The following is a 12343-nucleotide window of genomic DNA, read 5'->3' as shown; positions in this document are numbered from 1 at the left end:
AACGGATTTCCTGTCACGGGTTGCTAAGATACAGAACTACCTGATAAGCATGCAGACTAATGAATTATTCTGCCCATAGGATATGGTTTTTTAAAGAGTCTATTCTCAGCCTGAAGGGTGAATTCATTGAAATAAAAGAAGGATAGAACAAACAAAAACACACATTTCACACAATATATCAACATTAAAAACTACAGAGTAATACACATGAAAGAAATCAAAGTTTAGTCTGTTTAAAGACTTTGGTATTAAACATGTCAGACAAACATTTTATAACATCCCTCCAGAAGTTTGGGAAGATTTTGTCTTTCTTTTGACTCCACATTTATACATGCATCATGTAGACAGCAGGTCGCTATAACTAAACCCACACCTCACATTCATCTTGATTTATTTGGTTTTGGAGCAGAGAGAGTTCACACTCCTTTGACTTTGTCTCCATCTAGTGGTAGAAAGAGAGCAATGCAGGTCAGAGGACGCTCCACTATGTTGTGTCACAGTCACAATCACAAATATTTAATGATTCCACCAAACCAGCAGACCATCAGAGGTCAAATATTTATTTTTGATTGTGATAATACAGATTAGACTTTGTTTTTTAATGTATTAGGAAGCTACATTTTAATGAAAAACAATCCAATCTGTGGTCTGGATCTCTGATATTCATGTGTTGACAAATGAGTCCTTCGTCTACATTTGAATTCCAAGAATTCAGTAATTATATTTGAGGCTTGAAGGCAAATAATAGGGCCATATTTTATAATCATTTGGGTTCAGTGACATGTGTCAATTCTGAAAGGAACAGAGGTAAAAATACTTGAAAGACTGCGTTTGTAGAGCATTTTGGTGTCTCGGTTATCCTGCTGTCTTTCAACATTATTACTACTTCTAATTTATTTACCATCATTATAATCTGTACAAAGTCACACATGTGCATCATGTTATTTTGTTTCTGTAACTTATCATATTATTGTACTTAACACATCAGGATCAGACCTGTCTCTCATTTTAGTTGGAATTTTGGTCAAATAGTATAACCCATACAGTCTGGGATTAAGTTTTTTTCCATAGAAAATATTTTTATTTGTGATCATCAAAAAATGAATATGCTGTCAGTCAGGTCAAGCACAAAAATACTTTTACCTAGAAAAAAATGTTAGACACCAAATAATATGATTGCCTCTTTAATCCAAAACAAAAAAGGAAAACAATGAAAAATAAAACTGGCTATACATTTTTTAAAGAAATACATGAAAATTTGATAGTTCTCATTAGGACTGAAGTTGGTCAAAAGATTTAATGCAGTGAAAGTGAAAAAAAAAGTCATATATAATATTTTCATAGCACTTTTTAGAAAAAAAAACATGTTTTGCACCAATAGATCGCTCACACTCATTTTTTAATAAACTGACACTGCTCAAAAAATAATAATGCATTCAAATCAATGTTGTTGTCAATTATTGACATATCCAAGGGTCTAATAGTCCTCCCTAAAAAAATTGCACTTAGTGTAAAGAAAATTCTCAAATTTGATCCTTTTTTTATCATGTCGGTTCATATTCCCAAAATGACATTAAAGGGTCAAAATTATTAAGAAATACATGAAAATGTGATGGTTATGATTAGGACTGAAGTTGGTCAAAAGATTTAATGCAGTGAAAGTGAAAAAAAAAAAAATCATATATAATATTTTTATAGCACTTTTTAGAAGAAAAACAAACATTTTTTGCACCAATAGATCGCTCGCACTCATAAAACAAACATTTTTTGCACCAATAGATCGCTCGCACTCATTTTTTATTAAACTGACACTGCTCAAAAAATAATAATGCATTCAAATCAATGTTGCTGTCAATTATTGACATATCCAAGGGTCTTATAGTCCTCCATAAAAAAATTGCACTTAGTGTATAGAAAATTCTCAAATTTTGTTCTTTTTTTATCATGTGGGTTTATATTCCCAAAATGGCATTAAAGGGTCAAAATCATTAAGAAATACATGAACATTTGATAGTTATGATTAGGACTGAAGTTGGTCAAAAGATTTAATGCAGTGAAAGTGAAAAAAAATATTCACATATAATATTTTTATAGCACTTTTTAGAAAAAAACAAACATTTTTTGCACCAATAGATCGCTCGCACTCATTTTTTATTAAACTGACACTGCTCAAAAAATAATAATGCATTCAAATCAATGTTGCTGTCAATTATTGACATATCCAAGGGTCTAATAGTCCTCCATAAAAAAATTACAGTTTGCACTTAGTGTGTAGAAAATATTTCATATAAAATTACAGTTTGCACTTAGTGTGTAGAAAATATTTCATATTTTGTCTTTTTATCATTTACAGTATGTGGGTTCATGTTCCCAAAATGACATTAAAGGGTTAAAATTATTTAAGAAATACATGAAAATGTGATGGTTATGATTAGGACTGAAGTTGGTCAAAAGATGTAATGCAGTGAAAGTGAAAAAAAATATTCACATATAATTTTTTTAGAGCACTTTTTAGAAGAAACAACAACATTTTTTTGTTGTCAATTATTGACATATACAAGGGTCTAATAGTCTCCCTAAAAAATGACAGTTTGCACTTGCACTTTTGTCCTTTTTTATCATGTGGGTTCATATTCCCAATATGGCATTAAAGGGTCAAAATTATTTAAAAAATACATGAAAATTTGATAGTTATGATTAGGACTGAAGTTGGTCAAAAGATTTAATGCAGTGAAAGTGAAAAAAAATATGCACATATAATATTTTTATAGCACTTTTTAGAAGAAAAAAAAACATTTTTTGCACCAATAGATCGCTCGCACTCATTTTTTAATAAACTGACACTGCTCGAACATAATAGTGCGTTTCAAATTAATGTTGTTGTCCATTATTGACCTATTACCAGTGATGCCTTGCACTTTGTCCTTCTTTTATCATGTGGGTTTATTCCCAAAATGGCATTAAAGGGTCAAATTATTTAAAAATACATGAAAATTTGATAGTTATGATTAGGACTGAAGTTGGTCAAAAGATTTAATGCAGTGAAAGTGAAAAAAAATATTTATATATATTTTTATAGCACTTTTTAGAAAAAAATTTTTTCTTTACTGAAGACAACTCGCTAAACTTTTTTTTAAGGGGGGCACAAGCATAAAGGTAAAACATGATGGGGAAAAAAAACTTATTATTGGAATTATTGTTTTAACAATTTTTTTTTTTTTTCCAGAGAAAATATTTTTATTTGTTGTTGTGCTTTATAAATAAATTGACTTTATCTGAACCTCCGACCGCCGGAGGGGGCTGTTCAAAAACCAGACAACCGGTTCCGGCTCAGCCTCGGCTTGGTTTCGTCCTTCCGGTGCCCCCATAGCCCCGCTCCCTCCCCGATGCTAGCACCGTCGGGCTTGGCTGTGGGAGCGTAATGGCGGTGCACCGGGGACCCTCTACGAAATGGCTCTTCACCCGGGAGCAGCTCGAAAACACGCCGTCTCGACGCTGCGGCATCGAGGCCGACAGGGAGCTCTCCTACCGGCAGCAGGCCGCCAACTTGATCCAGGACATAGGCCAGAGACTCAACGTGTATCCTTCCCGAGCCTGGAGCCCGGCCCGCGGACCCGGCTACCGCTAACTCGCGGCTAACGCGGGCCGGCAAAGCTGGTTACATTTCACATTTAAACATTGGAAACAGACGTGAAACATTAGTTTGTCTCACAGAGAGTCCTCTGCGAGCAGCTGGAGCTTTTATTCAGTTTATATTTAGTTTATTTGCAGCTAGCCGCGCAGTGCTGAGGCCTGCTCGTAGCTTAGCTTTTGTTTGTCTCTGTAGCTTCTATTGTTAGCTTCGTGTTGATCAGGGCTCACTAATCCAACCTGTACCTGCACTTTAAACATCATATTTAATAATAAGTGCGTGTTTTATCACGGGACAGGTTGTTTCTAACACTTTGATGCACGTTAGCTCGATGCTAACGTGCTAAATAAATGTCTGTCTCCTGCTTTGTGCCTTAACTCTGACTCCCAGCTCTCAACTCATCATCAACACTGCTATAGTATACATGCACAGGTTTTATATGATCCACTCCTTCACCAAGTTCCACAGAAATGTGAGTACGGCTGCAGTGTTTGGCTGATGCTGTAATTACAGCTGGTGAAATCTGACTGAGCTTGTGTGTTTTTCTCTTTTCTCTATAGATCATTTCCCAGACTACGTTGTTCCTGGCAGCTAAAGTCGAGGAGCAGCCCAGGAAGCTGGAGCATGTCATTAAAATAGCCCATGCCTGCGTTAACCCACAAGAGCCGGCCCTAGACACTAAGAGCAACGTGAGTGAAAAAATGAAATCACAATGACGGTCTCCTCTCTTGTGCCTGTTTTTGCTCTTTGTGTCCGTAAGATGTGAGTCATGCTGCTGCCGGAGAGCTGACGACACGTATTTAGATGTTAGGCTGTTTGTCTTTATATGAAGAAGATATACTTTATTAATCCATCAATGGGATTCACTCTATTTTTATTTTGACATGCATTTTAACCCGGACACACACATGCGGTACAAGGTACAAGGGCTCATAGACATGCAAATGTGGAGAGAGATGGTGGAGTGATGGGCAGCCCCCCTGAGAAGCGCCCAGCGAGCGGTTGTGGGGGATCGGTGCCTTGCTCAAGGGCCCAGGAGGTGAACCGGCACCTCTCAGCTACCTTTCATATTTTTGGTCCATGTGGGACTTGAACCGGCCAAGTCCCTATGGACTGAGCTACTGACGGCCAATTGGAAAATCGGAAGATTACCGACTGGTTGTCGGGACAAAACGAGTGACTAGAAGGCGTCCAGAAAATTGTTTGTTGCAGCCTCAGACTGCAGCTTTTTGTCCCCCCCTAGACATTTAGTCTGTGAGCTTTCGATTTGAGGGGTAGGAAGTTAAGCTGATGATGCTGCAGATTGGTTTGCAGACTGATTTTTTTTTAGATACGGCAGCTCGTGTAGTGAATTTTGAGTGAATGTGTGGCTCAGTTTGCACCTAGGTGACTCGTACTCAGGCGACTGTCTTCTTTAACACGTAGTAAATGTTATTTAATAAGTCAAATAACGTTCAATATGTGCATCGTTCTACACATTGTAGACCCGTTTACTCCGTGCTGCTTGTGTCACACTGCTGGATAACATTATATTGCTTTATTTCTGGAGAAAAAAAAACCACTCTGATAGGGGCTGATGATGTCAGCTGACCGATAAATCAGCCGAGCCTTTAATTATGAAATCCATTACTGAATCTGCTTACTGTAATCATGTGCTCAGTCATCCTTGTTTAACCCCGTTAAAGAAGTTTGTTGTAGATAAGGCAGATTATTTTTGTAAAGTGTTTTTTCCTCACAGCCTGAATTCCGGGGCTTTAAAATCTCGTGCTTTAGTGACATTGAGATTTGAATCTGGACACGGAGCGGGCTGCAGGGTTGTGTAGTTTCATACAGGTAGCAGCTGCTGCCTCCTCTTTTCCTGCTTTGTACGAGCCGCGATGTGAAGGCTGATCCTCTCGCATCAAAGCACAGAGAGGACGCACGCTCTCTTGTGTCACGGCGTTTTCAGCCTTCAAACTCGAGGGATGTTGTACATCACATAATGAGTCCAAGGAACATAGACGAGAGCTCGACATATAACACTTTCCACCATCTGTCGCCCTAGTTGAAAGGTTGTGTTATGCTCACACAGTGAAGCTTTAATATCGGAATGTTAAAGGCGTACGGGTCTTTGAATTTGGACCGCAAGAACGCTGATAAGGAGTTGAATCATCGATCGATGTACAGTTGTTGGAAAGCAGATTTCAAAGTGTTCACCGGTCGATCTGTTTCTTTTTCTTCTTCAGGCATTCCAGCAGCAGGCACAAGAGCTCGTAGCACTGGAAACGATAGTGCTGCAAACGCTGGGTGAGTGTCATTAAAGCGTCACCGCTCCACACGCCGTGTTTTAGTGTTTTCTGTGTTGAAACGCTTCACCGGCTTCTACAGTCGGGCCACTTTATCGGCCTTATTCCCGTGGAAACGGCAAAAGCGCACAGGTACCACGCGGACATGGTACATGTTTGACTTTGAAGTCTTTCACAGACACCTGAGGTTCAAATATAATCAACAATATATCTGAGAAGTCGCGCTCGTGCACATGTGGCTGATCGTCTTCATTCACCGTTTTGCTTTGCAGGTTTTGAAATTACAGTTGATCATCCACACACAGATGTTGTGAGGTGTTCCCAGCTAGTGCGAGGTATAACCTTCTTCCTCAGCTCCCTTCCTCTTCAATGTTCATCTTTAAAAATGCTATCGAATCGCTTCTAACGCCGACTTTCTCCTTCTTTTACAGCAAGCAAGGATTTGGCACAGACTTCCTATTTCATGGCTACCAACAGGTTATTATCCTGTTCCCATTATTGCACTGTAATGGCACACTATAGCTTCCTGTCCTGCAGGGCCCCCCTTCCTGTGTCCAACGCCCTGTTTGCGCTCGGCTCCTGGGAACCCCCCGACGCGGGGAAGTACCGGCCGGGCTGCTGTGTGCGGTGTATTGTACAAGGGCTCTGTGTTGGCACATAGGGGTTTGAATGCACAACGCGGAGTGTAGTGGTGCTGTTTACCTCTCACGGTTGTTTGGTACGGAGTGCATATGTCTAAAACCAAAAAGAAAAAAAAAAAAGAAACTCAAGCGGTAGCCTGAATATAGATTGCCACTAAAGATTCTTAAACTTATAGAGTGCTTTGGTAAGTATAGTTCACAGTTCTTTTTAAGTAATAATTATTTTTTTTGCACATTTTTTCACCCCAAACGAGCTAACAACGAAGCGCCAAACTATACTGCAAACTGAAGCCTGGTGGAACTGTTTCTAGCTTTATAATTTTGTTGTGTTATTTTGACTTTTGAGGTTTTCATCTCACTTGTTTTACAGAGACTACTAGTTTGGTATGCAAGTGTGGGAGGTTGATGTTCCCAGCAGATGATGGTAGACCCCGATCTTTACCGTGCTTTTTTTTTTTTTCTTGACTTGAATTCATGTACAAAGAATGAGGTCCACGCGAATGCAATCACGTGCTTTTATATTTAAAGATACTGTTAATGTTGTTAGCGTGCATCTGCTTAATGTAATGTAAGAGCGGAGGACAGAAGGTTTCGATATATGAATTGCATTACTGCAGCTATTCTAAAATGATTTGCAGCTATGCCAGAGCTTAGTCATGCAATGTCATGTTTTTAATCATTAGTAATTGGTTGGCTTTGATCCGGGTGTTTCCTCTCACAGTCCACAGACATGCATTTAACGGGTTAACTGGTGACTGTGGGTTTGATTGGTTGTTTTCTTCATGTGCGACTTGTTCAGGGTGTTCTCCGCCTCCCGCCCAAAGTCAGCTTGAATAGGCTCCAGTCCCACCGTGACCCGGATGAGGATAAGCGGTATAGAAAAGTTATTTTTACGTCCCCAGTTGGACATATAATTAAATTACCGGGAGTTTAGACAGAAGACAGTAGACCATGTACCCAAGAAAAGGAGTTTATTTACAAAGTAAAGAAGATAACGCAGCTATGTTTGAATTTGATCGTCAGATTTTTGTTTTTCACACGTAATTTATTCAACAGACGTCATCTTTTCTGTTTTAAAACAGCATGAGTCATTTAATTAAGAGCAGGAAGCTTTATAAATAACTCCGTCCTCCTCTGACGTAGCAGCGTTTTCAGTCCCGGTTTAACCTCCAGTGTGATTGTTGGCAGTGACTCTGTGCCGTGTTGATGTTTTTAGTCTGGAGCCAGTTTGCAGTGTAGTTTGGGATTCAGGGTGCAGAGAAAATTAACCAGTGGAAACTTTAAAGCCTAATCATTTGTCTTGGCTGCCAACATCAGTGTTTCTCAGTCTTAACGTGCCCACGTTTGACTCATTTTTACACCAACAGTAGTATGTGAATTCAACTTAATCTGACTGTGCAGGAGTAGAGATTTAATGAGATTCTAAAGATTGAGAAACACTGTTATTGTTTTATAATTTCCCCCCTTTTTTTTATACATTATAATCTAATCTAAGCACAATAATATGGCCGGATAGAGGTTCAGTATATCCACATTTCTATCATAGGAACATGTCTTAACAAACATAGGCTTTCTTAGATGTTCCAGGTCTATAAGGTAAGGCGGTGTGTGAAAATGTGAAATTAATATTTAAGTTTCTAAATTTGCTCCCGTTAATGCTGCTTTATTCTAAACTGTCTTAAGATGTAGATTATACTTGTGTTTTTAGCTGGAAACCCCCCTCAGCTCACCGTTGTATCTCTCTCTTGTGTTTCCTGTCTCCTCCTACAGTTTGCACCTCACCACCTTCTGCCTGCAGTACAGGCCCACGGTCGTCGCGTGTGTCTGCATCCACTTGGCCTGTAAGTGGTCCAACTGGGAGATCCCCGTGTCGACAGACGGCAAACACTGGTGGGAGTACGTGGACCGCACCGTAACGTTACAGCTGCTGGACGGTAAGAGCTCTGTCCTTCTTAGACTTCATATATATAGGTATTATATTCCTCAAACCAAACCTGGAGGTATCTGCAAATTAAAGACATCTTTCCACTAATGAATTTAAGAGCCGCTCCCTCCACTGGATGCTAATGTGGCTGAATTTAGACCCGGTCAGTGCTTCAGAGCTGCATTAGAGACGGATTACACAAGAGTTAGTCGAACACAGAGGGCTTTTCATGCACTTAAGCTTCAGGCCGAGAGCTGCCTCGTCTCAGCCACGAGGGGAACCCACAACTGTGATCGGAAACTAATGTAGAAGTGAGAGGAGGCATCAATCATTTTTCATCATCAGGCAATAACACTCAGACTAACCTTTAAAAATGGGAGAAACTTCTTTGACTTTAATATTGTTTTAATACTATTTTCGGATATTACAGTGTCAGGTCGAGACCCGCTCTCTGGGATTGAATGTTTTCTTGATCATGATGTCACCACAGTTGACTGTCACTTCTTTAGGCACACTTGTACTTATAAACGTGATCCGACAGCAACTCATAAATTCTACTTTTATGAAACTTCTGTTTGTTTTTGTTGACAGTCAGAGAGTTATTCATTTAACTGTTTTTTTTTTAAGATAATTTTTTGGGCTTTTTATGCCTTTAATGATAGGACAGCTGAAGATAGACAGGAAGCAGAGAGAGGGGGAGTGAGACGCAGTAAATGGCCGTCCGATGCGGGATTCGAACCGGAGCCAGTTGCAGCGAGGACTATAGCCTCCACACACGGGGCGGCCGCTTAACCCACTATGCTACCGACCGCCCCTGTTATATGTCTTATTGAGGTTGCAGCTGTATTGTTATAGTGGATAACATTATGCTGAGGTGTTTCTAATATTTTGGCCACACCTTTTACATAGGGCTGCACGATATGGCCTATAACCAATATCTCAATATTTTTAAGCTATATCGCGATACACGATATATATCGCGATGTTTTTATTTCTCCTGTAAATCACTATGAATGTTAAATTCAACCCTTTGATGCAAAAAATAACATAAGTATGATGATTCAAGTAGACCCTTCTATTAGAGTTTTTGTTAATTTGCATGCAAAAAGTGGAAAATCGCAATCAAATAAATTTTAGCAAACCCCCTTTATTTCAAATTAGGGTGCTACACTCAAGTTTTTAACAAATAAAGTTAAATAATAACATGGTAACCCAAACCACTGACATATAATGGATCCAGTGCAGTGATGCGTGGCTCCATGCTTGATCGACCTGCACCGACGTTTTAAACTAACCCGCCTGAACTCGGACACTCGCAGCAAATAATTGTGAAATTTTGTACCCAACCCGCTTCCTGACCCACAGTCTATACTTTCTCTACCTCTGTAGAGCTCGTGGCATGTTCGCGCCAGTTATTCAGCCAATAAAGTCTGTGTATTTCACAGAAAATTTTGTCTACTACATAAATTACAAAACTTTACTCTGCATCTTTATTTCAAACGACCCGACCGACCGCGACCCGAATATCATTACAAATATTGTTTGGTGACTCGTGACCGCGGGCACCTGCTCAGTTTGGATCAACCCGCACATCACTGATCCAGTGCTGTTTTTCTTGGGAACCAAGTCATCCGTCTCCATCTTCAATTAACTTGCTTGGGCTCTTAACTTTTTTTTTTTTTGCTCTGTCTCTTTTCTCTTCTCTCTCCCAGAGATTCTCTGTGTCTCCTCACTTGATACAAAAAGTACGCATGCACGCAGGGGATTTTGTAACTAATGTTATACAGCAGTCACGTTACTTATCAGCTACTTTTCAATAAATGTTGTGAAATCTGTGGAATTGTTGTATTTTGACAGGAAACATGAGGTTTAAAAGATATATTTAAAAAAAATATATATATATTAAAATAAATCAACGTCCGCGCGGGCCAGATATAATTGATGCGGGCCAGTTTTTACCCTGCACTAAACAATACAGCTGCAACCTCAATAAGACATAAACAGGGGCGTCGGTAGCATAGTGGGTTAAGCGGCCGCCCCGTGTGTGGAGGCTATAGTCCTCGCTGCACTGGCCCCGGTTCGAATCCTGCATCGGACAGCCATTTACTGCGTGTCACTCCCCCTCTCTCTGCTTCCTGTCTATCTTCAGCTGTCCTATCATTAAGGCATAAAAAGCCCCAAAAAATATCTTAAAAACAAAAAAACACATAACAGTTAAATGAATAACTCTCTGACTGTCAACAAAACAAACAGAAGCTTCATAAAAGTAGAATTATGAGTTGTTTGTCAGATCACGTTGAATAGTACAAGTGGCCTAAGAAGTGACAGTCAACTGTGGTGACATCATGATCAAGAAAACATTCAACCCAGAGAGCGGTCCGACCTGACACTGTAATTCGAAAATAGTATATAAACAATATAAAGTCAAAGAAGTTCTCCCATTTTTAAAGGTTAGTCTGAGTGTATTGCCTGATGAGAAAATGATTGATGCCCCTCTCACTTCTACATTAGTTTCCGATCACAGTTGTGGGTTCCCCTCGTGGCTGAGACGAGGCAGCTCTCAGCCTGAAGCTTAAGTGCATGAAAGACCTCTGTGTTCGACTAACTCTTGTGTAATCCGTCTCTAATGCAGCTCTGAAGCACTGACCGGGTCTAAATTCAGCCACATTAGCATCCAGTGGAGGGAGCGGCTCTTAAATTCATTAGTGGAAAGATGTCTTTAATTTGCAGATACCTCCAGGTTTGGTTTGAGGAATATAATACCTATATATATGAAGTCTAAGAAGGACGGAGCTCTTACCGTCCAGCGCTGTAACGTTACGGTGCGGTCCACGTACTCCCACCAGTGTTTGCCGTCTGTCGACACGGGGATCTCCCAGTGGACCACTTACAGGCCAAGTGGATGCAGACCCACGCGACGACCGTGGGCCTGTACTGGCAGGCAGAAGGTGGTGAGGTGCAAACTGTAGGAGGAGACAGGAAACACAAGAGAGAGATACAACGGTGAGCTGAGGGGGGTTTCCGGCTAAAAACACAAGTATAATCTACATCTTAAACAGTTTAGAATAAAGAGCATAACGGGAGCAAATTTAGAAACTTAAATATTAATTTCACATACACACCCGCCTTACCTTATAGACCTGGAACATCTAAGAAAGCCTATGTTTGTTAAGACATGTTCCTATGATAGAAGTGGATATACGAACCTCTATCCGGCCATATTATTGTGCTTAGATTAGTTAATGTAATAAAAAAAGGGGGGAAATTATAAAACAATAACAGTGTTTCTCAATCTTTAGAATCTCATTAAATCTCTACTCCTGCACAGTCAGATTAAGTTGAATTCACAGGCTACTGTTGGTGTAAAATGGTCAACGTGGGCACGTTAAGACTGAGACACTGAGGTTGGCAGCCAAGACAAAGATTAGGCTTAAAAGTTTCCACTGGTTAATTTCTCTGCACCCTGAATCCCAAACTACACTGCAAACTGGCTCCAGACTAAAAACATCAACACGGCAAGTCACTGCCAACAATCACACTGGAGGTTAAACCGGGACTGAAAACGCTGCTACGTCAGAGGAGGACGGAGTATTTATAAAGCTTCCTGCCTTAATTAAATGACCATGCTGTTTTAAAACAGAAAAGATGACTTCGTTGAATAAATTACGTGTGAAAAACAAAACTGACAATCAAATTCAACACATAGCTGCGTTATCTTCTTTACTTTGTAAATAACTCCTTTTCTTGGTGTACGGATGTGGTCGTGACTGTCAAAAGTCGTAATTATTTGTCAAGAACGCCCAAGAAGGGAAAGTGAAGGGTTTAAAAAGAGTTAAAAGTAAGATAAGGTTCAAAAACAAAG

The 12343-nt window shown here is 39.8% G+C and overlaps 1 protein-coding gene across 1 annotated transcript in view; it reads left to right on the top strand.

Moving 5' to 3' along the window:
* The first annotated feature begins 3328 nt into the window (after window positions 1-3328).
* ccnt2b (cyclin T2b) overlaps window positions 3329-12343 on the top strand; it is a 14228-nt gene continuing 5213 nt past the window's right edge. The window contains exons 1-7 of the mRNA XM_027291658.1: window positions 3329-3579; window positions 4022-4103; window positions 4192-4320; window positions 5857-5917; window positions 6189-6251; window positions 6348-6393; window positions 8328-8491. Coding sequence (XP_027147459.1) covers window positions 3422-3579; window positions 4022-4103; window positions 4192-4320; window positions 5857-5917; window positions 6189-6251; window positions 6348-6393; window positions 8328-8491 — 703 coding nt within the window. The 5' untranslated portion in view covers window positions 3329-3421. The remainder of the gene's footprint in view (window positions 3580-4021; window positions 4104-4191; window positions 4321-5856; window positions 5918-6188; window positions 6252-6347; window positions 6394-8327; window positions 8492-12343) is intronic.

This window comes from Larimichthys crocea, chromosome XIX (genome assembly GCF_000972845.2).
Source record: "Larimichthys crocea isolate SSNF chromosome XIX, L_crocea_2.0, whole genome shotgun sequence".
Lineage (NCBI taxonomy): Eukaryota > Metazoa > Chordata > Actinopteri > Sciaenidae > Larimichthys > Larimichthys crocea.
This window is presented reverse-complemented; position numbering and strand designations above follow the sequence as displayed.